The sequence below is a fragment of the Heteronotia binoei genome, chromosome 2 (assembly GCF_032191835.1).
Source record: "Heteronotia binoei isolate CCM8104 ecotype False Entrance Well chromosome 2, APGP_CSIRO_Hbin_v1, whole genome shotgun sequence".
Classification (NCBI taxonomy): Eukaryota; Metazoa; Chordata; class Lepidosauria; order Squamata; family Gekkonidae; genus Heteronotia; species Heteronotia binoei.
Window position 1 is genome coordinate 199,432,066 of NC_083224.1, and position 26,523 is coordinate 199,458,588.

A 26,523-nucleotide genomic window follows, 5' to 3' on the forward strand; every position below is an offset into this window, starting at 1 on the left:
CTCTCTCAGCCCCACCCACCTCACAGGGTGTCTGTTGTGGGGAGGTAAGGGAAAGGAGATTGTAGGCCGCTCTGAGACTCTCTCCTTGAAAGGGCAGCTTCTGTGAAAGCTCTCTCAGCCCCACCTACCTCACAGGGTGTCTGTTGTGGGGGAGGTAAGGGAAAGGAGATTGTAGGCCGCTCTGAGACTCTCTCCTTGAAAGGGCAGCTTCTGTGAAAGCTCTCTCAGCCCCACCCACCTCACAGGGTGTCTGTTGTGGGGAGGTAAGGGAAAGGAGATTGTAGGCCGCTCTGAGACTCTCTCCTTGAAAGGGCAGCTTCTGTGAAAGCTCTCTCAGCCCCCCCTACCTCACAGGGTGTCTGTTGTGGGGGGGGGGGCAGGGTAAAGGAGATTGTAGGCCGCTCTGAGACTCTCTCCTTGAAAGGGCAGCTTCTGTGAAAGCTCTCTCAGCCCCACCTACCTCACAGGGTGTCTGTTGTGGGGGAGGAAGGGAAAGGAGATTGTAGGCCGCTCTGAGACTCTGTCCTTGAAAGGGCAGCTTCTGTGAAAGCTCTCTCAGCCCCACCCACCTCACAGGGTGTCTGTTGTGGGGAGGTAAGGGAAAGGAGATTGTAGGCCGCTCTGAGCCTCTGTTCTTGAAAGGGCAGCTTCTGTGAAAGCTCTCTCAGCCCCCCCTACCTCACAGGGTGTCTGTTGTGGGGGGGGGGGGGCAGGGTAAAGGAGATTGTAGGCCGCTCTGAGACTCAAAGTACAGGGTGGGATGTAAATCCAATATATTCTTCATTTATGATGCCTGATTTTGCTCCATTCTCCATTGTCACAGACTACAGTTCCGGGTGAAGAAGGAAGGTTGGGGTGGAGGGGGGACCCGAACGGTGACTTTCCTCAGCGGGCAGGGAAGCGTGGCCGTCCTCAAAGCGGGAGCGAAAGCTCTTTCTGTCAGCATCGGCAGTGGACTCCCCAAGAACTCCAGTAAGTCTTTGTTTCCTCCCCTTAGGAGTGATGTTTTAAATGCTTCCCCCTTACCCTCCCTGTTCCTTTTTTCCCTGTTTCCCCCCCTCCGTCCTTCCCAATACTGTGGTCAGTAAACTCAAATGGTGTCGTGGTTAGGGTTGCCAAGTCCAATTCAAGAAATATCTGGGGACTTTGGGGGTGGAGCCAGGAGACATTGGGGGCGGAGCCAGGGACAAGGGTGTGACAAGCATAATTGAACTCCAAGGGAGTTCTGGCCATCACATTTAAAGGGACCGCACACCTTTCTAAATGCCTTCCTTTCATAGGAAATAATGAAGGATAGGGGCACCTTCTTTTGGGGCTCATAGAATTGGACCCCCTGGTCCAATCCTTTTGAAACTTGGGGGACGTTTTGGGGAGAGGCACTAGATGCTATACTCTACCTCAAAACTTAGCCCCCCAGAGCCCCCAATACCCTTGGATCAATTCCCCATTATTCCCTTGTTTGTTTATATTGCACTGACCTTAAAATAAGCTTTTTTTTTTTCTGTGGCTCACTCTGCCTGGTCCTCACGCCCATTATTTGGCCTAAGCTAAGGGAGGCCTGGAAGGGCTTGGGAGGGTACTCTGGGCCTTCTCAAGGGAGACCCCCTTAACCCAGAGTGCTGGCAGCAATTGGTGAGACTCCCCTGAGTGGTGACAGTGTCAGACAAGGATCTGGAACCGATTCCCCACTGGCCTTAAGCCACTCTCATTCTTCTCTTCTCTGCGGGGCTTCTGTTGGATTTCACACTATCTGCTTCAGGGCTGCAACCTTGCACTGCCTCTTTCGTGCAGCAAACAAGATCCTCTAAAAACCAGTTTCTGTTTGCTGCGTGAAAAAGGCAAAGCGAGCTGCTGCCCCGGGGCAGATTGTGTGAAATCTGAAGGAAACCCCACGGAGAAGAGGAGCCTGAGAGCGGCATAAGGCGAGTGGGAAATCGGTCTGGGAGATGCAGGTTCGAATCTCAACGTGCCACAGAAGCTTGCTGGGTGACCCTTGGGCCTGTCATGCTCACTCAGCTCACTCACTCAGGGTTGTTGTAAGGAAAAAATGTGGGAGAAGAGAACAATAGAAGCTGCTTTGGGTCCCCACCGGGAAGAATGAAGTAAATAAATAAATGAAGTAAATAAACAGTTTGCAGGGGTGGCCAACGGTAGCTCTCCAAATGTTTTTGCCTACAACTCCCATCAGCCCCAGCCAGCATGGCCAATGGCTGGAGCTGATGGGAGTTGTAGGCAAAAAACATCTGGAGAGCCAACCGTTGACAACCCCTGAGTTATGTTATGTATAAATGGCATGCATTGTAGGCAATGCTCCCTCTAAGCCAGAGGTGGCCAAACTTGCTTAATATAAGAGCCACAGAGAATAAACGTCAGATGTTTGAGAGCCGTTAGACAGGCTGGCAGGCAAATGGGGGAAGTGGAGGTGGATATAAAGCAACTTTAAATGCATTCTCCAAGCTTCCAGCGTTGGCTGGCTTGGATTGGAGAAGCGATTTCAAGAGACAACTGCTTTCTCCAAGTGGGCCAGCAGGGTGGTGGGGGCTTCAAGAGCCACACAATGTGTGTGAAAGAGTCACATGTTGCTCCTGAGCCACAGTTTGGCCACCCCTGCTCTAAGCTGTGGTGTCTTGCGAGCAAAAATTCTATTTCCTGAGCTACTTGCATTAAAGTTATGAGCTATTTCATAAACTAGTTTGCTCTGGGGCCATATTTCCTGAGCGAAGACAAGAACGTGTGAGCCGGAGGCTAAAAAACTGTAAGCTCGCTCACAGTAACTCAGCTTAGAGGGAACACTGATTGTAGGTACAAATTGTGCCTAATGGCTACACAACCCGCACTGGCATTTGTATAAAACCAACAGTGAGGAGAAACATGCCCCAACTGTTCACAAGAAGATAAAGAAGCGTGATAAACATTGGCGCATTTCTTGTTTTTCTGGACTTGGTTGCATGCAGAAGAGGAATGCAATCCTCAGAAAGATTCCCATCTTCACATATGTCCGTAATCTTTACTGTTTTGTACCTGCACCTGCGTTCTCTTCTTTTCCTGCACTCCTGCAGGTGAGGAAACAGTTTGGGAATGATTTCTAAAGGAGCTGGTAGTCAAATCCACCTATCCCCCCCCCCCCTCCCGGCAAGTTCCACCATTATCCCCCTCTCCATCACCATCTCTTCTGTTTCTGCAGAGCCCACCAGGAAAGGACTCCAGACGACCAAAGGCTACACCTCGCACCTGCCCCCATCACGAGCCGCTCCACCAGCCCCAAGAGGTAGGGAAGGAACTCAGCTTTAAGCATGGTAGTAAGCAGAGGTCGTTTTGTAGAAAAATAGGTGGTAAAGATCATTAGCATAACTCATTAGCATATGCCACCACCCCCAGCCAAAGGCAACCCGATGTAAGAAAGGAGAGCCCCATGTGAGCGAGGCCTGCTCACCTGGGGCTCTCCTGGGCCACCTCCTTCTTCCAGCCAAAAGGCCAGCCAGCCACCCACCACCCAAAATCACATCAGTAGTGGAGAAAGGGTGGCGCGGGCTTCTCCCGGGGTAAATGAGAGCTGCTGGGGGCGTGGCAAAACCCCTTGTGGCTGGCTGGCTGCCGCTTTCCTAATCCGGGGATTGTTATGCAGCTGCACCTCCTATTCAGTGGACAAGGTAGGTGGGGAGGAAGAGGGGAACCCTCAGAAAGGTTCAGGAGCTGCGCTTCCATGAACTCCTGCTGAATCTGAGACCTGGTAGTAAAACAGGTATCATATGAAGGAGCCAAGAAAGACAAGAGCTAGGAATACGCACAGAGGAAGGGTATGCACGAAGTATAGCGGTTAGTGTCCGATTTGGAGAGCGGATGCTGTGGTTTGAATAAGCAATGTGTATCGCTGGGTGACCCTTGGCCAGTCACTTGGAGAGATCTTTTTGGTGGGATTTTTCACACCGTACAATAAAATGATCCCATTTATGCTTGAATAAGACTCTAGGGGGAAAAGTGCAATTTAATATATAGCTAAATGGGGGGGGAAATGATTTCGTGACATGCCAGTCCCTCGGTGAGCTGCCTGAAGAAGGATTCGCTCTGAAAGTGGACGGAAGCAGCAGTCCGGTTGCAGCCACCCCAGTTTGGGAACTGCAGTCACACCTGCATTGGACTTCAGGGAGTCCTACAAACGGGGAAAAAAAACCCACACTGTATATTGTAAAATGGACCGTAAAATAATTCTGAAATTAATATGTGAAAAATACTGTGGTTTAAAACTTTAATTTCAATATATGTATTAGTTAAAGCTCTCACGGAGTGTTCTAAGTTATACAGTTTACTCATTCCCGTGAGCTCTCTGGTTTCACTAGGTTTTTCTGTAATGGCTACTCACAGGTTTCCAAGTGGGGCTGTAAAAGGCTAGAAATCTGATCCATGTATTTCAAAGAAAGATGATCAAGTGCAGGAGAGCTAAAGGCTCTGAGATGACTTTTTAAAGTAAAGCAGCATCCATTTCCACCCCGGAATAGTTTCAGGACTCTTTTGCATGCATTGGGGTTTTGTGAGGAGAAGGATCCAATTTTCTGTCTTCTGTATGTTACCATGTTAATCAGCCCCAGGGCTTTTTTTTTTTTTTTTGAGCAGGAATGCAGATCCAGCTGGCTTGGCATCAGGGGGAGTGGCCTAATATGCAAATGAGTTCCTGCTGGGCTTTTTCAGTCCCCCAAAAGCCCCGATCAGCCCCATATCTTTTGTCTGCCGCTTCTATGTTCTGATTGTATTATGATGTTTAGACCGTTGTGTGCTTTTTTTGTAAGCCAGTTTGATTCTTGCTTTGCAGGAGAAAAGTGGGATAAAAATATTCAAATAAATGAATAAATTAGACGTTTGTAAGTAGCTCCTCGCCAGTAACAAGTTAAGGTAGTGAAGAGTTAGTGAAGCATTTGTAGATTGGAATGTGTAGAGTTCTCTTTCAAATGACTGGTTCTGTCACATACGACAAGCACGGGGACATATCAGCAGACTAGTAACAAGTGCTGAGGACTAGTAACCTGTGAATTTAGGGGGAGGTGTTTGTGAATTTCCTGCATTGTGCAGGGGGTAGGACTAGATGACCCTGGAGGTCCCTTCCAACTCTATGATTCTATGATCTGCAGATAGATCCAAGCGGGCAGCCGTGTTGGTCTGAAGCAGTAGAACACAGTCGGAGTCAAGCGCACCTTTAAGACCAACAAAGTTGTATTCATAGTGTCAGCTTTTGTATGCATGCATCCTTCTTCAGACGAGGGGACAGGGTACAGTGGGCTGAAATACATGTAGCTGGTGGGTTGTGTAATAAATTGGAAGACCATTTGGTCTGGATAGCAATAAAAGGTAGAACAAAGCAGGAATCAAGTGGCACCTTTAAGACCAACCAATTTTTATTCAGAACGTACGCTTCCGTGCGCTCTGCACACCATCAGACGAGGGGATCAGGTTTTGTGAGCTGAAATACAAGCAGTCTGGCAAACTAACTGGTCACATGGTCATATAAAGACAGTGTGGCTTAGCCATTTGGTCTGGATAGCCATAAAAGGTAATAAAATTCTCTGCCAAATGGTGTTTCTGCAAATCTATGTGAATCACAAAAGGACACGTATACCCAACTTGTAGACCACCCGATCAACTTATCAACATCAATCAACACATATTAAACATCATTCTAGTCTGCCATTAGAAAACAAGAATACATAAAATATGAAGCTGCCTTCTACTGAATCAGACCCTCGGTCCATCAAAGTCAGTATTGTCTACTCAGACTGGCAGCGGCTCTCCAGGGTCTCCAGCTGAGGTTTTTTACGCCTATTTGCCTGGACTCTTTTTAGTGGGAGATGCTGGGGATTGAACCTGGGACCTTCTGCTTACCAAGCAGATGCTCTACCACTGAGCCACTGTCCCTCCCCTAAATGAAATGAAAATGGGTTGAGTATATGTAATGAGATAAATAGCCAATATCCCTTATTTGGTTATGTCAGTATAAAACATTATTCTGATACACTATTAGAAAAGAGAAATACATTGGAATACTGTGGATGTATAGCTATACTCACTGAGTGGGGGGGTTAGCACATGTAATGAGATGAAAAACCAATGTCCCTGTTCCGTCCCGGGGAGGTGTTTGTCCCAAGTTTCATAATAATTTGTAATTCAGCAATTTCTCTCTCCATTCTGTTCTGGAAGTTCCTTTGCAGTAAAACAGCTACCTTGAGGTCACCCATTGAATGCTTTGGAAGGTTAAAGTGTTCCCCCACAGGTTAAAGTGTTCCCCACAGGAGAGCCAGTTTGGTGTAGTGGTTAAGTGTGCGGACTCTTATCTGGGAGAACCGGGTTTGATTCCCCACTCCTCCACTTGCACTTGCTGGAATTGCCTTGGGTCAGCCATAGCTCTGGCAGAGGTTGTCCTTGAAAGGGCAGCTGCTGGGAGAGCCCTCTCCAGCCCCACCCACCTCACAGGGTGTCTGTTGTGGGGGAGGAAGGTAAAGGAGATTGTGAGCCGCTCTGAGACTCTTTGGAGTGAAGGGCGGGATATAAATCCAATATCTTCTTCTTCTTCTTCTTCTTCTCAGTTCTGTAATTCCTAATGTCAGATTTGTGTCGATTTATCCTTTGGCGTAGGGTTCGTCCCGTTTGCCCTGTGTAGAGAACTGAAGGGCATTGTTGGCATTTAATGGCATATATATTGTTGGAAGATGAACAAGTGAATGAGCCTGAGATGGTGTAGTTAATGCTGTGAGGCCCAGTGATTGTGTCGTCTGGATGTATGTGGCAGCAAAGTTGGCACTTGGGTTTATTGCAAGCTTTGGTACTTGGGTTTATTGCAAGCTTTGGTCCATGCTCAGATGAGATGCTATATTGTTGTGGGCGAGGAGTTGTTTGAAAAAGTTAATAAAATAAAAAAAAAGGTAATAAAAGTTGCCTGTTAATTGCTGTTGCCAAATCCAGCTGCGTTGGTGTGAAGCAGCAGAACAAAGTAGGAGTCAAATGGCACCTTTAAGACGAACAAAGTTTTCTTACGAATATAAGTTTTCGTATGCCTGCCTATGGAAGCTTATGTTCTGAATAAAACTTTGTTGGTCTTAAAGGTGCCATTTGACTCCTACTGTGTTCACTTGCTGTTGCTGCAAGTCTAGGTAAAACAAAAGGACATGTGTTTCCTATCGACTTTCTTGCTGCGATGCTTCTTTTAGGGAGAACTCTCCCGACAGGCCCCTGCAGGAATGGGGCCCCACAGTTTCCTCGGAACAGCACCCGTGGGCCAGACCATACGTACACCACGCCCCAAAGGCAGGGGCAACGGCCCCCGTCCATGGCCCTCCCCAAGCAAGGCCAGGCTCGGCGGCCAAAGGCGAGACAACCTTCTGAGCACAACCTGGACTTCCTTAATGTCCCTGATGAAGGGATGGCAGGGTAAGGCAATGCTCTGGGAACAGGGGTTTGGGGTTTTTTTGTTTTTGTTTTGCAGTATCTGATGGAGGACTGGTAAGAGCTATAGCTGAATCTTCACTGGGGACACGGTTTGCCTTTAAGCAAAATTTTTCATTTGGAGCAAGTAGAAGAAGAAGATGATATTGGATTTATATCCCGCCCTCCACTCCGAAGAGTCTCAGAGCGGCTCACAATCTCCTTTCCCTTCCTCCCCCACAACAGACACCCTGTGAGGTGGGTGGGGCTGAGAGGGTTCTCATAGCAGCTGCCCTATCAAGGACAACCTCTGCCAGAGCTATGGCTGACCCAAGGCCATGCTAGCAGGTGCAAGTGGAGGAGTGGGGAATCAAACCCGGTTCTCCCAGATAAAGAGTCCGCACACTTAGCCACTACACCAAACTGGCTCCAGAATTTGCAGAATTTGAATTAAAAACTCCAATCCCCAGAAGTATATATACCAGGGGTGGCCAAACTGTGGCTCGGGAACCACATGTGACTCTGAAAGCCCCCACCGCCCCATTGGCTGATTTAGACAAGGCATTTAAAGTTAAAGTTGCTTTCTTGCCACCTCTCTCCCCCTCCCTATTTCCTTCCTTCCTTCCTTCCTTCCTTCCTTCCTTCCTTCCTTCCTTCCTTCCTTCCTTCCTTCCTTCCTTCCTTCCTTCCTTCCTTCCTTCCTTCCTTCCTTCCTTCCTTCCTTCCTGTTTGGTGTAGTGGTTAAGTGTGCAGACTCTTATCTGGGAGAACTGGGTTTGATTCCCCATTCCTCGACTTGCACCTGCTGGAATGGCCTTGGGTCAGCCATAGCTTTCGCAGGAGTAGTCCTTGAAAGGGCAGCTTCTAGGAGAGCTCTCTCAGCCCCACCCACCTCACAGGGTGTCTGTTGTGAGGAAGGGAAAGGAGATTGTAGGCCGCTCTGAGACTCTGTCCTTGAGAGGGCAGCTGCTGTAAAAAGCTCTCTCAGCCCCACCCGCCTCACAGGGTATCTGCTGTGGGGGGGGGGCAGGAAGGTAGAGGAGATTGTGACCGCTCTGAGATTCAGAGTATAGGGTGGGATATAAATCCAATTTCTTCTTCTCCTCCTCCTCCTCCTTCCTCCCCTCTCTTAAATATCTAATGTTCATGTCTTGCTAATCTTAAACATCCAACATGTATTCTATGTGGCTCTTAAACGTTAAGCCAGTTTGGCCACCCCGATATACACTGACTCTCTTTTGTCTTGGTTTCGGTAGGGCACAGAGGAAGAAAAGTATCGGACAACGGCCGCTGCCAGCCCGACCGAAGCCCCCCCAGCTGAGGCCTTCAGGCCCCCGCTGCCAGGCTGTGTACCAGTATCACGGGCAGGACGTGGACGAGCTCAGCTTCAACGTAGGAGATGTGATCGACGTCTTGATGGAAGGTAGGAAGACCCGTGCATAGATCTCATGTGTTTCAGGAGTATTTATGCAAGATGGGCAGGCTGGTTCTGGGGAACCGGATGAGCGCAAACGCACAAAACCCGCCGTGCTGAGGAAATGAGGCCACAAGCGCAGAGAGGTGGGGGTCAATCAGATGTGTACGAGATGCGCTCATACTAAACTTCTTGTCACGTTCCACTCCAGCAACCTAATTTAATGAATTAGATTTAATTTTTAGCTTTAATACCCCGCCCTATCCTTAGGGTTGCCAAGTCCAATTTAAGAAATATCTGGGGACTTTGGGGGTGGAGCCAGGAGACTTTGAGGGTGGAGCCAGGAGACATTAGGGGTGGAGCCAAGATCAAGGCTGTGACAAGCATAATTGAACTCCAAAGGGAGTTCTGGCCATCACACTTAAAGGGACCGCACACCTTTTCAATTCCTTCCTTCCATAGGAAATAATGAAGGATAGGGGCACCTTCTTTTGGGGCTCATAGAATTGGACCCCCTGGTCCAATCTTTTTGAAACTTGGGGGACATTTTGGGGAGAGGCACTAGATGCTATACTGAAAATTTGGTTCCTCTACCTCAAAAAACAGCCTCCCCCAGAGCCCCAGATACCCGTGGATCAAGTCTCCATTATTTTCTATGGGAATAAATCTCCCCAGGGAATAACAGAGTTCCCAGCAGAAATTTCCCTCCCTCCCCTCCCCCCGCTTTCTGATGACCCTGAAGTGGGGGAAGGGTCTCCAAACCGGGGGATCCCCTGCCCCCCCCTGGGGATTGGCAACCCTACCTATCCTGCAAGCGGGCTCAGGGCGGCTCACAACAGTAAAACAATTAATACAAAACAGGAACAGGACAGTAAACATCCTTACAAACATAGGCGATAAACAGCACGCGACTGATAGCTCACAGCGTAACAGAACACCATAAAGATGAAATGCTGGGGGAAGAGATGACTTTCAAGGACGCCGGCTGGATTAATTGAAAGCCTGGTGGAAGAGCTCCGTCTTACAGGCCTTGCGAAACCTTGATAAGTCCCGCAGGGCCCGGATTTCCAGCGGGAGCTCATTCCACCAGGTCAGGGCCGGGACCGAAAAGGCCCTGGCCCTCGTTAAGGCCTTAGAACCAGGGACTATGAGCAGATGTTGAGAGCCCGGGGGTGGGGGTTCATATGGGGAGAGTGGCTAAGAGAACAAGCTATGATCCAGGACCAACTTAACTCAAATCTGGTCTCTACCACAAATGTTGTCTCTACCACAGATGTGGTCTACCAGATGTGGTCTCTACCACAGATGTTACATCACCCCTGTGTTCCAAAGCGCAGTAGTCCAGCACTGTGTACAAGACCGCAAAGGCCTCTTTTGGAGAAAAGGTTCAAGCCCAGAGTCCTAGTCCTTTGCTGGGCTCCATCCTGCACCCGACGGTGTCCAGACTTTGCACCTCTTTCTCCAGAGGAATCTGCAGCTGGGCCGCTGCCATTGCAGATAACGAACATGCCGCTTTGTCTCCTCTTTACAGACTCCTCTGGCTGGTGGAAGGGTCGTCTCCACGGGCGAGAAGGGCTTTTCCCTGGGAATTACGTACAGAAGATTTGAGTAGAGCCAGTGTTCCAGGAGCAGGAGGAAGGCGCCGAGTTGGTGAGAACGTGCAAACGGCCCCATAAAACCGAGTGAGGGCTTGCGGCACGGAAAGCGGCTCAGTTCAACAAAGCCGGAGGAAGAGATCTCCTTTGGCGACGGCTTCAAAGCAGCAGGACTTGCCTCCCCCCCCCCTTTATTTTTAATCACCGAGATCACAAAAAAAGGGGGAGAAACAAAACTCACCCGAGCATGTGTTCTGTTTACTTGTTAGCTGCCTGGTGCTATTGGGCAAAGGGAAGGGGGGTGGGGTGAAAGTCTTCTAAGGGACAGAAGCTCTTCAGCACAGACCCACTGGTATTTCAGCTGTGTCTTTGTGTTTCTTGGGTATGTTGCAATGCATTTATGTGGGAGAATAATAAAAGTATTCCTCTGACATGCTGTCCTACTGGCTCGCTGGGCCCAGAACGGAGGCGATTCCTTTTGTAGGGTTTACTGAGTTTTCAATCTCCTATCTTTGCAAGGAAGAAGAACACTAAAATCCAAGCAATGTGGACTCGTAGATGCCAATTAGTGATGCTGTATGGCTCTTACAGAGAGTCATTGAGGCAGTCCTTGGCTTCCACTAGTCTTTCAGAGGGTTCATGCCTTGGTTTTGGCTAGCAGCATTTCATTCCTGTAAGACTAAAAGGTAAAGCCAGTTTGGTGTAGTGGCTAAGTGTGCGGACTCTTATCTGGGAGATCCGGGTTTGATTCTCCATTCCTCCACTTGCACCTGCTGGCATGGCCTTGGGTCAGCCAGAGCTCTCGCAGGAGTTGTCCTTGAAAGGGCAGCTTCTGGGAGAGCTCTCTCAGCCCCACCCAACTCCCAGGAAGTCTGTTGTGGGGGAGGAAGGGAAAGGAGATTGTAGGCCACTCTTGAGACTCTGTCCTTGAAAGGGCAGCTTCTGGGACAGTTCTCTCAGCCACACCCGCCTCACAGGATGTCTGTTGTGGGGGGGAAAGATATAGGAGACTGGAAGCCGCTCTGAGTCTCTGATTCAGAGAGAAAGATGGGGTATAAATCTGCAGTCGTCTTCTAAAAGTAGTCCTCCCCTGTGCAAGCACCAGTAATTTCTGACTCTGGGGTGATATTGCTTTCACAGCAGGCTTTTTATGCGGTGGTTTGCCATTGCCTTCCCCAGTCATCTCCACTTCCCCCCCAGCAAGCTGGGGACTCATTTTAACAACCTCAGATTGATGGAAGGCTGAGTTGACCTTGAGCCGGCTACCTGAACCCAGCTTCCACCGGGATTGAACTCAGGTCGTGAGCAGAGCTTGGACTGCAGTACTGCAGCTTACCACTCTGCGCCATGGGGCTGCTCTCCTATAAGACTACCCCACCTCTTTTTTTTTTTTTTTAAAGGCAGGGTTTGTTCTCCTTCTCCTTCACATGGTACCTTGGGAAATCTCCCAGCAGCAAAAACAGATCCTCACCTCCAAAGAGCTTACAAACTTTTAAAAGGAAAAGGGGAAGAGAAGTTGCAAGAGTGAATAGATAGAACACAATCATTTGACCAGCAGTGGTACTAATTTATTATTACTATATGGCATTGTGTGTAGAATAGCTAGGACAGGTGGCCAAACTTGCTTAATGTAAGAGCTGCAAAGAATAAACATCAGATGGTTTGAGAGCTGCTAGGAAGGAAGGGGTGGAAAGAAAGCAACTTTAAATGCCTTCTCCAAGATGGCCAATGGGGTGGAGGCTTCTGGAGCCACACAATATGTGTGAAAGAGCCACGTGGGGCTGCCAAGCTACAGTTTGGCCACCCCTGAGCTAGGAGATCCTAAAATTATCTGGCAGCCATAAATTTTAGCTTCTGTAGCATTATGCACCACTCAGTGGTGAGTTAAGACTTGTTTTTAAGGCAAAAGACATTTCATTGGTGGTTTACCATTGCCTACCTCTGTGTCACAGCCCTGGTATTCCTTGGAGGTCACCTTCCAAATATTAGCTGAGGCCATGGGATCGGGCTAGTAGCTGATGGGATCGGGCTAGCCTGGGAAGAATAGCTGTGGTACTCACCTGTACAGATTGCCTTCCCCCAACTCCAATGTACTTCCATGTATTCAAAACATGGTAGCAGGAAAAGAGATGAATACTATTAACACTTGAACCAACCTCACATCTAGGAAGTAAATGCAACTGCTCTAAGGAATTTAAGGGCAAAACTACAGGACAGATTTTTTAACTAGTTGGGACTGGGTTCCGTACTCCATGCACTCTTGTTGCTGTTCAGTCACACAGTTGAGCCAGACTCTTTGCAACCCCGTGGACCAAGTCACGCCAGGCCCTCCTGTCTTCCACCATCCTCCAAAGTCTGCTCAAATTCATGTTCGTTATATCAGTAACGCTGTCCAGCCATCTCCTCTTTTGCTGCCCCCTTCTTCTTTTGCCTTCTGCCTTTCCCAGCATTAGGGTCTTCTCCAGGGAGTGCTCCCTTCTCATTGGGTGGCCAAAGCATTTGAGCTTCAGCTTCTGACCTTCCAGGGAACAGTCTGGGTTGATTTCCCTTAGGACTGACTGATTGGATCGTCTTGCAGTCTGAGGGACTCTCAAGTCTTCCCCAGCACCACAGCTCAAAAGCATCTCTTCTTCTGCCTCCTTATGGTCCAGCTCTTAAGTCATACATTACTACTGGGAATGCCATCGCTTGGACTAAATGGACTCCATGCACAGGCAGCTCCAAAATGGAGTAAATGCCCTCACCATCACTGGAGCTGTTTCAGCGAAGGAAAACAGTAGGGGGAGAAAAAACAACTCGCGCACACACAGACCCAAGCTGCAGTTACATGCAGCTGTTGCCATGAAAGCAAGTCCGAGAAGTAGGATCCGGCGTGTTAGAAAACTCAGTGATACAGCGAAGATCTGAGCCCTGTAGCATCTCAGAGACCGACAACATTTTGGGGATAAAGGTTGAGAGTTAAAGCTCCCTTCATTAGATACCATCTCATAGTTTCATAGAATCAGTTGGCAGAGACCTCCAGGGTCATCTAGTCCAACCCCCTGCACAATGCAGGAAACTCACAAACACCTCCCCGCAAATTCACAGGATCCTTATTTTGCTGTCAGATGGCCATCTAGCCTCTGTTTAGAAACCTCCAAGGAAGGAGAGCCACACAAGGAAGCCTGTTCCACTGAGGAACTTTGGGCCCTTACCCAACTGTGTCGGGCGCCTCCAACTTCCCCCTCCCCCAAAACATCCGGCACTGAGAAATCCTTCTTAAACAAGGAATTGTTGGTTTGGAATTGTTTTCTGTGGCCCCAGAAGGTAGGACCAGAACCAATGGGTTGAAATTAAATGAAGAGTTTCTGGCACAACATTAGGAAGAACTTCCTGACCATTAGAGCAATTCCTGAGTGGAACGGGCTTCCTTGGGAGGTGGTGGGCTCTCCTTCCTTGGAGGTTTTTCAACAGAGGCTAGATGGCCATCTGACAGCAATGAAAATCCTGTGAATTTAGGGGGGAGGTGTTTGTGAGTTTCCTGCATTGTGCAGGGAGTTGGACTAGATGACCCTAGAGGTCCCTCCCAACTCTTATGATTCTATGAAGTGCTCACTGGGAACAAAGGATACAGTGACCGATTACTTTACAGAGTGTGTTGTGTGTAGATAGGGGCTCAGGGCAAGACGGTAAGAGCAGAAAAAACAGGATTGTAACTACAGCAGGATTCAGCGGGTAAAACTCTTAGCAGCCAAGGGTTCCGTAGGCAAGCAGTGAGAGCAGCATACTTCCTCGATCTCTTCTGTGCACCTGCATTACTGAAATCCAGCACCCTAAACCAGGGGTCCCCAACCCCTGGGCCGTGGACTGGTGCCGGTCCATGGCCAGTTAGCAACCCGGCCACAGAGGGAGAACAGCCCCGCCACCCTTCGCTGGAACAAGGCAGAACAGCCTCACTAGCCCTTTTGCCTTCCTGGGACTTGGGCAGATGAAAGAGGCAGCGCGGCCTTGCTCTGAAGCACCACCTATTTCATCTGCCTGGGTCCCATTGCAGCAGCAACTTCTGCCTACTCTTCATTTAAAGATCCTTATGGGGGAGGTGCAGGGGCAGCTTGGGGTGGCAAAAAAACCAGCATACCCCCCCCCCACCAGTCCGTGGAAAACCTCTTCCACAAAACTGGTCCCTGGTGCCAAAAAGGCACTGCCGTGCACTAGCCTGGAGGTGGCTGAGAGGTGATAGGATCACTACCTTCAAGTACTTGAAGGGCTGTCATATAACGGGGGTGGCCAACGGTAGCTCTCCAGATGTTTTTTTGCCTACGACTCCCATCAGCCCCAGCCATTGGCCATGCAGCCTGGGGCTGATGGGAGTTGCAGGCAAAAAACATCTGGAGAGCTACTGTTGGCCACCCCTGATATAGAAGATAGTGCAGAGTTGTCTTCTGTGGCCCCACAAGGTAGGACCAGAACCAATGGGTTGAAATTAAATCAAAAGAGTTTCCGGCTCAACATGAGGAAGAACTTCCTGACCGTTAGAGTGATTCCTCAGTGGAACAGGCTTCCTCGGGAGGTGGTGGGCTCTCCTTCCTTGGAGGTTTTGAAACAGAGGCTGGATGGCCATCTGACACCAATGCGGATCCTGTGAGTTTCCTGCATTGTGCAGGGGGTTGGACTAGAGGACCCTGGAGGTCCTTTCTAACTCTGATTCCACCTAACCCACTGGTTACAAATCACCTTGAGTCTAATGAGCTGTGTTTTTTTAAATCAGTCTATTAAAACTACGTTTCCTGAGTTCCCTTCAGCACTCTGAAGATCAGCTACAAGGCTAAAAAAAGCCATGAAGACAGGAACCCGCCCCCCCCCCCCCCGCTTGAATTGTTTATGCATTTGAGAGAACACTGCTAACTTCAGTGCTTCAACTGGGAACTGCCCTGACCCAGAAAGAAAGGAAGGCTCACTTTTAGCATTCCCCTCATCCTAAGCAAAGTTTCTCAAGTCTGCTTCCACCACCGCTGGGTGTCGCAGGAGAAAGGGCCAGGAACTGCTGGTGAGATGAAGGGTTCCGTGCACAAGCAGCCACTCCGGGGGGAACCAGGCTGATCCGCTCTACACCAGAGCACGGCCTCAGCTTTTCCAAGCAATAAAACCAGCAATAAAGTAAAATATAAACTTTTATTTAGAATTAAAGCAAATACTTCAGTATCACAAACACACAATATTAAACTTGCAAGAAATATACTGCTAATTTGGAGTGAGCATTTATTTTTGCACAATCACAACATGCGGACAAAATCCAGAAAAAGAGAGAAAGATGACAAAAAAAAAAAAAAACAAATTCAGAAATTTTTAACGTCCCCCCCGCCCCCACCACCACAGCAGCCTGTCACAATAATTCGTACAAAGAACATGGCATTGAAGCGCACACGCGTGTGAATGTTGCAGATGTTGACAAAATTTCTACAGATTTATCTTTACAGAGAACAAGAAAGCTCTACAAGGCAAACACTGCAATCTAGTCTTCTCCAGAAGAGTCTCGTTCAAACGTGTAGGCCATGAAGCAAGCGTCGGGTCTCTTGGGGACTAGGGGATGCCCTGGTTTCACAATCTCAAAGCCCAAAAAGCTGAAAGTACGGAGCAGCGAGGCTGCCGGGAAGAAAAGGGAAAGTTTAGTACAGGGGTGTCAAACATGCAGTTTGTGGGCCGAATGAGGCCCCCGGAGGGCTCCTATCAGGCCCCCAATCAACTGGCTGTCATCTGCTTCCTTCTCCCTCTCTTGCTTCCTTCTGCATCACAGCCTGCTTTGCAAGGCTTGCCCAATTGCACAGGAGCTATAGAGCAAAAGCTCTCTTTTCTCCATTGGCCCAGACTTGCTTTGCCAGGTTATCTCAATCGTACAGCAGAGCTACTGAGCCAAGCCTCCTTTCTTCTATTGGCTGAGGCTCCCCCCCAGTCCCCTGGGGAAGGAAGGAAAGAGCCAGAGCTTCCCGTTGCCCAGTTCCCTGGTTCCCATGGGAGAAATACAAAAGCATCTTTAAGACCAGAGTGCTAATATTTTAAGCATATTTTAAGTTTTTAAAAATACATATTTGTGTTTTGTCTGTGTCCTTTACAAAATTTACATCTCTGCTACCTAATCTTAAACAGGTACACACATGGCTCGGCCCAACCTGACATAGCCCAGCTGAACAAGGTCTCATTTATGTCAGATCTGGCCCTTGTAACAAATGAGTCTGACACCCCTGGTTTAGTACAAGGATCTAAAGCAGAGCCCCCCAACTTGGTGCCTCTGTGGGTACCAGGCCCCCCTCCTCCAAGTTTCTTCCGAAAGTGGGTGGGATCAGATGATTGGCCATTAGTGACCTGCGCAAACTGATGTTGCTTTGATAGCAGCTGCCGCCACAACAGAGGTTTCATTCTCTCATTCTTCCTTCTCAGTGTATTCTTGTCAGCTGCCCCTCTCATCGCCTCTGCACTGGGGCTTCCTCTGGAGGGGTGGGGAGGCGCTACCTTCTGCCGCAGCCATCGGGTGGGGTGGTTGCACCCACCACCCTATGTCCACATTTCAAAGATGCCCACAAACTCAAAAAAGAATGGGGACCCCTGGTCTAGAGATCTAGGACCCAATGGATTGGATTTCTCGAATCCATACCCAATGAAAGAGGGGAAAGCATCACAACTCACTGGCAGGATCCCACCCAACCTGCACTTAAAACACAACAAAAGAGGCTTTGCGCAGCAGCACAGCTTACCTCTGTCATCTCTGTTCTTGTGGAAGCAAATGAAGACATGGTCGACTTGAAGTTGTTCTTCAGCAAACTCGAGAAGAACTGCAAAACTGAAAGGAGGGGGAAAGTGAGTCTGTGCTTCCTCAGAGGCATTCAAACTGCTGTGGGTTTGGATTTGGGTTTTTTTTTTTAAAGTGAAGAACATAAGAGCAGCCATGTTGGATCAGGCCAATGGCCCATCCGGTCCAACACTGTGTCACGCAGTGGCAAAAAAACCCAGGTGCCGTCAGGAGGTCCACCAGTGGGGCCAGGACACTAGAAGCCCTCCCACTGTGCCCCCCTCAAGCACCAAGAATACAGAGCATCACTGCCCCAGACAGAGAGTTCCAACAATAGGCTGTGGCTACTGCAAATAGCAAAGCTAAAGGACAGGCAAGAGTCCAGAACAATTTCAGCCATCTGTTCTACAGCCACAGCAAAAGTTCTCTCTCCCCCACACATCCCGTCCTCATGGTGCCCCAACTTGCATGCTAGTTATAAGCATCCCATCTATAGTTTAATACCCTTTTTAGGATTAAATCTGCACAAGAACCAATCTTGCCTGCGCTTCTTCACTACAGTTTCAGCTCCTATTAAATGCTGATTGTTCATGCAAATGGTGCCAAGGAGGTGCAAGTATAAAATGTGCCATTTTCAGATTAGTCTTTTCTGCACTTCATTTTGGACACACACTCATCCATGTGTTATAAAAGACTCTCTAATCCCCACCGGCAGAATTCTGCTACTCCCTGCCATCCAGTGGTCCTTTTGTAGAAAAACAGATGGTGGAGCTTATTAGCATAATCATTAGCATATGCCACCCCCCCACCAGCCAAAAGCAACCTGACGCAAGGAGAGCCCTGGGTGAGTGAGACCTGCTTGGACTGGCTAGAGATCCAGCCAGCCCAAGCAGGTCTCACTCACCCAGGGCTCTCCTTAGCTGCCCCCCCCCAATCAAAAGGCCAGAAAGCCACCCGCCACCCAAAATCACATAAGAGGTGGAGAAAGGGGGGGGGCTTCTCCAGGGGCTATGAGGGCTGCTAGGGGTGTGGCAAAGCTCCTGGTGGCTGGCTGGCTGCCCGCTCTCCTGATCCAGGGATTGTTATGCAGCTGCACCTCCTATTCAATGGACAAGGTAGGTGGGAAGGAAAGGATGCTTGTGAAATACCTTCAAATCCTACAGCCAGAGACTACACAGAGCAATGGGGTGGGGACGGAAGTTACTGTGTACTGCACACACACCTGCCTTCTCCAGCAGAACCTGACTGTTTTTACGAAACACCCAAACAGGTGGCCTTGTGAAGAATTTACCTGAGAGTGGCTTTGGAGAAGATAGATAACAAAATCCCAAACATGACAGCATCCAACACCCGCCAAGCTATTTTCTGCTTACCTGTCTTTGCTCCCTTCAGGCAGAGCACCATTAGGGATTTCAATGTACAGGTGGTTGTTGTTCAGCACAGTTCTCCAACTAATGTGCTTGGCATCCGTCAGCCTGGACTGGACATTCAGGATTCTGGTCCTGTTATTCGATGTTACTTCTTCTGTGACATTCAGCCGATTATCCTGCGACAGCAAAGCAACACGTAGCTGTGTGTCTTCAGATGCTGCGATTTACTTAAAGCTGCAAGCTGTACTGATTTGTAAAGCGTTCCATCTAAGGTAGCACGGACAGTTCCTTCCTCCCCCTCCACACTCTACCACTAGGTCTTGTGACTGCTGCGGCACACTTGCCAGAGCAACTCTTTGGAAAGATGCGATTCAAACACCGCTGGGCTCCTCCCGCTGCCCCCAAGATTAGCCGCTGGTCCCTCAGATTAGTCCCCACTAAAAACGCCACGCATACTTACAGAATAAAATAAATTAGCTGAAAGATTGTGATCCCGCTGACTATTCCCTCGCCCACCTGGGATCTTCAGGGGTGGGTGAGGGGCATCAGGAGCACCACCGAGGCCCTGGACCCAGGTTACTACAGCAACTGAAGGACACCCTGGAACTGAAAGAAAACAAAAGCCAAATGTTAGTGTTGTCGTGACAGTTACGTACAGCGAGGGGCCGGTACGTCAGAAGTGGAAGCAACAGGTTCTAACAGAGGCTACAGGATGACAACAAGCGGCTCACAGTATTGCAAGGAGAAAGAAACCAGGTTTTGAGCTTATATTTCTATACCACTATAGAGAATCAGTCAGGCAAGAAGCTCCTGACTATTCAAATCAGAGCTGGAGTTCTACCCCAATTGAAGCCCACTAAAATGCCTTACTAAGACACAACACTCCCACCCTTTTTAAATTCTTTGTGGTGTTGCAATGACATTTCTGAGTCATTCCTGCTGGGGATTTCTTTCAGTTTCAGGCTCTCTTGTAAGTGTGCCCAGAACCTTCAGGGAAGTTTACCAGCATGACAGTTGCGAAATAGCCAACGGGGAGTTTCTTGATTTCTGGCTGTGGGAGGGAGATGAGGATGGAGGGGAGAGCAGAGCCTTGGCTTAGGTGTGCCCACAACAAGCCTGGGGGAATTCCAGGCTCAAATGCACCCTCCTTTCCCCATGCATGGCAAGACTTAGTTACTCCCAGTATGCCATCATTCCCAAATCAGCACCGCTTGCCCTGGAAATCAAAACCCTCACCAGTCTGGAATCCTGCTTTTGCCCTGTAAACTGGAACATGAAAAAACTATCGTTTGCTGCAAAAACTGGACTGATCTCATTACAAACGACAGGGTAACCAAGGCCAAGGGCCCGTTGCTAGGCACGCTGGCATTAAACACCAATGACCATGAGCTGCCACTGCTGCTGTTTATTAAAAAGCCATCAAGAGAGGCAACTCCCTTCCACCAGAGGGAACCAGCTCCTCTCATTAAGCCAGCATCCTGTTGCAACATCTCTGCTCCTTAAGATGACTTAGTTGGATACGGCTGTGTTCGTTGACTGGGAAACCTTCACAGTTCGCTGGTGGCGATGCATAAAAGCCTCCTTTGCTAGTAAGTAAAATGGAAGGCTCATAAGAAACAGGTCGGCTTGGAAATTTGCTGCACGCGTCCAGTGTTAAATTACAGGAAGCTGATTTCAAGCGCAGGCACCAAGCTTTAAGAACATGGCTCTGCAAAGGACTGTGCCTGTAGAACACCAACAATTACTTCTAAACTTGGTAGCCACCAGCTGCTTCTGCTAAAGATTCCACTGTCTCAAAACAAACACTCATCAGTTTGTCATACACACAAAACCAGGTTTGTGTCAACACGCCGCGGGAAGCTCTCTCCCGTTCAAGGCCAAGAGAAATGATCCCTTGCCCCCATTGGCCCCTCCCTCTGCACCACCGCTCACCCTGCGGGCTCGTTTCGGTTGCGTCAGCTCAGCAGATGCAGCAGGATCAATGTTCCCCCTTTGGGGAATTCGCGAAACCTTCCTGCCAACAGCCATTTGCAAAACGGGGCAAATGGGCAGAAGAAGAAACAGCCACCATTTTGCATAGCCCCCGCCCTGCCCCCCCTCCCAAATCCTTTCATTCGCAGTCACTGCCTCGGAATTCTCAAAATGATTATGCAGCTAGCCGATTTCTCTCTCCCATCCCTTCTGCTGGACATGCAAGGCTCAACGATTGCAAAACAACACACTGCATCCTAGGTGATGCTGAGCATGACATGCACAAAAAAGCAGTATCGACTTTGCACGGATTCAAGCGTTCCCTGAAGGAGGCTCCCAGATGGAATTCCTTTTTGCACACTCGAAAAAAGGAATCCCGGCTTCTGTACTATTTGTCTCTTCTCTTTTTTAGACAACAGCAGTTCCAATTTTTACAATGTTATTTTTTGCTAGCAGCGGTGAGGCCGAGCGGGCCCATGCAACTACCATTAGTTTAAAAGGCTTCAGATTCATTAAGGTTTCCATTTCAAATGACACCTATCTATCAGCGGCCACATATTTCCGTATTATTATGTAAGGAAGCTTTCGCCTCTCCAGATCCACGCATTCGGCGCTGGTTTTTGTTGCGTCAGAAAGAGTCCGGAGCTGCAGACGGTAAGAAGTGTCCTTAAGATACTGACTGCTTAGAAAGGCTATAAGCAGAAGGAAGATCCCATCACCTGCTTGGTGCCGGAACTGGGCAGACCTTGACCTCATCTAACAAGGCACATGCGCTCGTATGCAAAAAGACATGCACCAGATCTCTAAGCACAGGTCAGTTACACTTCAAATGCATACTCCTGATGCTATATTATTTTTTTAAAAGTCAGCAAGCAGTAATTCTGGTTGAAAATGTCGACCACCATCAAATAGACTTGGAATCCCTCCAACAGCAAGTATTTTGAAGCCATTCAACAGCTGTGAAGTGAATCCTCTCCCATACACGCTGATTTCATAGACAGAGGTATTTAATGGCTCCCCAGCATGGCTCAGAAAACAGACTTCTGGAGCTTAGGCCCCTCCCCCCATCATGCCAGGCAAATTCTGCTCCTGAAAAGACTGCCACGATCTGCTGCAAGAACAGCCCTCCCCCTCCCCCCCCGCCCTGTTCAGAAAATCCAGAACAAGACTAGCCTGCATCACAGCCCACCCACCTACTCCACCCTTAAGAGGCTCCCACCTGCCATGTTCAGACACAGCAAGGAGAACGAGGAGAGGCCTCAGGCTGAGCTAGTGGGCGAGGCGGTTTTGCAAGAGCAGCCAACAACGGCCTACTCAGCCCTACCATCTGAGCCTCCATCCCCAAATCCTTCACGGATTTCAATCCTCCAACAAAACTGACTTGTCTAAACCCAGAGGGCACAATGGAGCAACTGAGCCTTGGCATCACTTCTGGGAAAGGACAACAGGGCATTAGCCTTTCACCCCAAAAGGCTGTGGACAAAAATACAGTTCTCTGCCAAAAGTCCATGCCAGGACTGAAAGGGGAGAATTCCTGCAGGCCATGCGAGTGTGCATGAAGAGACTTCTCCCGCTCCAAAGAGACCACTGCCTTTTCTAACTGACCCCAGTGCCTTACCTTCAGGCACCCTACGCTGTTTATCAGTGGAGAGAGATGAGCCATCAAAGTCTTATAGTCACTGAACTGAGATGGAGCGGAGACGTTCTCTTTCCTCATCACATCTGAGCAGATGGCAGGGGGGTTTCCATTCAGACTCTCCCCCCCCCCATTACTTCCTGCACACCAGGCCGCAGAGTCCACCCCACCCCCCACTTTTCAGAGTGTGTGCCTAACTCGGCTATGTAATTGCTTGCATCATCTCAACTGTTGGGAAGGGGGAAAAACACACACACACACACACACACAAAGCTGACTGTTCCCTTGAGACTTAAACAGATGCAAATTGTCTGGGGAAGCCCATTCCCTTTGCCACCTGAGGCTTCTTTTATACACAGATTACTTTCCCCTCCCCAAGATTCTGCTGTCTCCTGGGGGGAAATCAAATGGCTAATGGATGAGAATTGTCCTGTCAGTTCTGAGATCACACTCGAGATTTCATTTTACTGAAAACTTTGTTCAGTGGGCACTGCCCTTCCTCCATTATTTCAAACCCGCACTGTGGAGTGTGCAGCTATTACACGTCTCTGCTTGAAAGATTTAAATGTAATTTTATAAGCCACAGAATCTTACCATTGGAGAGTGGCATCCCCCTTCCCAAATAATCACTCTTTGCCAAGATCTGGTTACACCTTTAACGAATTTCCCCCATGAAAGGAGACATCACACTGATAAAAGTTTCCATGTACCTGGCCTATACCCTGCTCTTCTACTTGAAGATTTTTCACTTTCTGGAGAGCACCCTATCTGTATAAATCCCAGTTGTAATCCATTCATGAATGTGTCAGATCTTCTCCGTAAATATCAGCCTGATTAGGAAATCCAGAGAGCCAGCTTTGCATGAGACCTTACATAATTCTTGCTCCGTTTACTTATATGTTTCACTCACACATTCACAAACACATTTCCCTGTAAGTCTCATGTGCTCATGCTTCTAGTGGGTTGGGGATCACACTTTCCCCTGTGATAAAACTATCCCTTCCCGCTACTCACCCGTTTTACAAAATTTACACCCCATCTTTCTTCCCTCATATGGCCCATCAATATGGTCTGTTCCAGCATTGGACACCCAATGAAAAAAAATCAGATAACGATAACAAAGACTTTAATTTGCGCCTAATAAAACAAAAACTCCCGTCTCTCCACATATTAAGCAGTTTTATCTGATATTCGGGTGCCTTGATGGCCATTTGTGTGGGTTTTGGAAGGAAGGTGGAAAAGAAAACACTTAGATTTTGATTACCATCAAGGAAGAGATGGTTTCTCTCCCTTCTGCCTTGCAAACACAGCATGCTGCTCAGAACTGGATGCTTTAATGACCCCAGTGGAGAGGGGAGGGAACAAAACATGAATATAGATTTGCTTGACAAATGGGAGTTTCACTCCTTCCTCTTCCCTCCCCATTGAAAGCACACTGAGCAGCCCTTCATTCCTCACAGGGTGTTATGCTCCTACATGGCCAATTTTGTGTGTGCGTGCATGGAAGGGAGAGAGCAAACATATTTTTTTATTTCTCCTGATAAACAGAGAAGCGTCTCACTTTCTCTCCTCCCTTCCCACAGATACCCACTGAATGAGAACCTGTGTGCTCCTGGGTATTTTTCCTATATGAAAGAGGTGGGAGAAAAAAAATAAGCTTGGATTCCTACTCTTCCACTGAAGAGAAGAGCTGTCTTTCTTCTTCTTTAATATAGACGGTATGTTTACTGGGGTGTTGACAGTGGGGTTTTGTGTTCGTGTGTGTGTGGGAGGGGGGGGTTTTACAAATGCAACCACCTTGCAGCAGCTCCTCTTCTCCCCGCCCCCAAATACCTATCAAATAGGAGTTCTTCTTTTCCCAGGCGTTAGTGCGGGGATGACAGTAGGCTGTAACAAATCCGATTGTTGACTCTTTTCTCCCTCCCACCTTAAAACCTTTCTATCCTGCCTTTCATGTTGGTTTGAGGCAACAAAAAATCAGAGATACAGAACAGTGATTTTTCCCATTTGTTAGGGGAGGGATGGTGGCTCAGTGGTAGAGCATCTTCTTGGGAAGTAGAAGGTCCCAGGTTCAATCCCCGGCATCTCCAACTAAAAAGGGTCCAGGCAAATAGGCGTGAAAAACCTCTGCTTGAGACCCTGGAGAGCCACTGCCTGAGTAGACAAGACTGACTTTGATGGACCGAGGGGGGTCTGATTCAGTAGAAGGCAGTTTCAGATGTTCATATGTTGGCCTGTATATGGATCCCGCCCCCCTCCCCAGCAACTCACTGAACAAAAATATTACTGTGTTTTATTGAGTTAAAATTTCGTTTGGGCGACAGGTGTGGTCAGGGAAGTTTCTTTCCCCGCATTTTGAAGGTGAAAAGAAGAAACACCCCCAAAGGGGCTAAAGTGACTTTGGGCCAATCACCTGCTCTCAGCCTGACCGACCTCACAGGGTTGTTGTAGGGACAAAATGGAAGAGAGGAAAAAGATGTAAGATGGAGAGATGGTGACTCAGTGGTAGAGTACCTGCTTGGTAAGCAGAAGGTCCCAAGTTCCATCCCTGGCATCTCCAACTAAAAAGGGTCCAGGCAATAAGGCTTGAAAAACCTCAGCTTGAGACCCTGGAGAGCCGCTGCCAGTCTGAGTAGACAAGACTGACTTTGATCGACTAAGGGGGGGGTCTGATTCAGAAGAAGGCAGCTGTTCATATGTTCTTTGGGGAGGGTCAGTGGCTCAGTGGCAGAGCATCTGCTTGGTAAGCAGAAGGTCCCAGGTTCAATCCCCGGCATCTCCAACTAAAAAAGATCCAGGCAATAGGCGTGAAAAACCTCAGCTTGAGACCCTGGGGAGCCGCTGCCAGTCTGAGTAGACAATACTGACTTTGACGGACCGAGGGTCTGATTCAATACAAGGCATATGTTCGTGACGCTTTGAGGTCCCCCACTGGGAAAGAAAACAGGAGGTAAGTAATTTTTTTTTTTAAAGATCTGACATTTTCCTCGGTGCAGTGGGGGGTCTTCCTGGAACGAAATAAGAAAATGGGTGTGTGTGCGGGGGGGAGAACAACTTGGGGGTGGGGTGGTTTGAGAGCCTCATCCCAACATCACGGTAAAAAAAGCCCCACCCCCCAAAAAACAAGCTTCCCCAGGGCTGTTTTTGTAGGAAAAGCCCGGCAGGAACTCGTTTGCATATTAGGCCACACCCCCTGGCGCCGCCACTGTTTCGCGCACGGGTATTTTTTGTAGCGGGGGGGGGACACACTTGCGTATTAGGCCACACCTCCTGGCACCGAGCCAGCCGGAACTGCGATCCCCGCACCAACAAAAAGCCTCGGGCATCCCTCCCACTCGGCAGAGACCCGGATCGCCCCCCTCGACAGCGAAGGAGGGGGGAGGAGGCGGGGCCCGCGGAAGCCCCGCCCCTCCCGCGCGGGGAGGGGCCACCACCAGGCGAGGCCCAGCGACTAGGCCCGGGAGGCTACGGGCCAGCTTTGTGTCTCGCGCGAGGCCTTTGGGGGGAAGGGCCTCTCCTCCTCCTCCTCTCACCTCCTCATAGCGGCGCTGGCGGGCATGTCTGCGGCTTCTGGGTGGGTCTTTTTATTCCCTTCCTTCTCGCGGGCGAAGCAGTGACTGTTGAGGATCCGCTGCAGGGAGGATTTCACCATCCGGGCCGCCCCCTGGTCACCGAACCCCCGAGTCGGGTCTTCGCCCCCTCCCCCTCGGCGCTGTCGCTGCTCCCGTCTCTTTCCCTCAGTCGCACAAAATGGCGGATGGGCGGGCGCCGGCGGCCGCTTTTATAACTGCCGGGGGGGCGGGGCGGGGCGGCGACGCCCACCTGCGCGTGTCGCCGCGCCCACTGGCCGGAGAAACAGGCGGCACGCCCACTTCGGGGAGGGGCTTTGCGGCCGTTAAAGGCCACGCCCTGCTCAACGGACGCGGTAAGGCCACGCCCTAAATTTCTCCTCCTCGAGCCTTCTGCTTCTTTCACTCTTCTCTTGAGGTAAACAATTCCTCCTCCCCCCCTCCCCCAACGGCAAGAGACCTCTGATTGGCTGAGGGCAGTCGGCTGGTGAAAAAGGAAGAGAAGGCGACCGGCTTGCTGGGGTTGGTTGAGGCACGCGTGCGCATAGTTTGGTTGATCGCCGCCCTCTGTCAACCAAGGAGTGGGGGCGGGGGGGGGGGAGAATGAAGGAGGGCGGTGTCCAAGCGGGGGAAGAATGAGCTTCCTTGATTGGATAAAGGAGACCCGCTTGGGGAAATTTGATTGGCTGGATCGGTCGACTTTCTGGAAGGAACGTCTCATCTGCGATGGAAAAGGGGCGGCGGAATCTCATTCAGTTGTGGGGCACTGGCGCATGCGCAGAGCAGTAGGAGTGAGAG

At 49.4% G+C, this 26,523-nt stretch overlaps 2 protein-coding genes across 2 annotated transcripts in view; one reads left to right on the plus strand and one right to left on the minus strand.

The window, feature by feature from the left end:
* Positions 1–10,475, plus strand: part of MYO1F (myosin IF) — a 111,736-nt gene extending 101,261 nt beyond the window's left edge. Inside the window, 5 exon segments of the mRNA XM_060232830.1 lie at positions 824–972; positions 3,185–3,268; positions 7,194–7,413; positions 8,664–8,830; positions 10,353–10,475. Of these exon segments, the coding sequence (XP_060088813.1) occupies positions 824–972; positions 3,185–3,268; positions 7,194–7,413; positions 8,664–8,830; positions 10,353–10,429 (697 nt within the window). The 3' untranslated portion in view covers positions 10,430–10,475.
* A 5,078-nt stretch (positions 10,476–15,553) lies between these two features.
* Positions 15,554–25,896, minus strand: OAZ1 (ornithine decarboxylase antizyme 1). Its single transcript, XM_060232832.1, is given in 6 exon segments — positions 15,554–16,038; positions 17,145–17,230; positions 18,553–18,725; positions 19,010–19,096; positions 19,098–19,155; positions 25,690–25,896. Coding segments are annotated over 6 exon segments (654 nt in total). The 5' UTR covers positions 25,809–25,896; the 3' UTR covers positions 15,554–15,907.
* Positions 25,897–26,523: the final 627 nt, after the last annotated feature.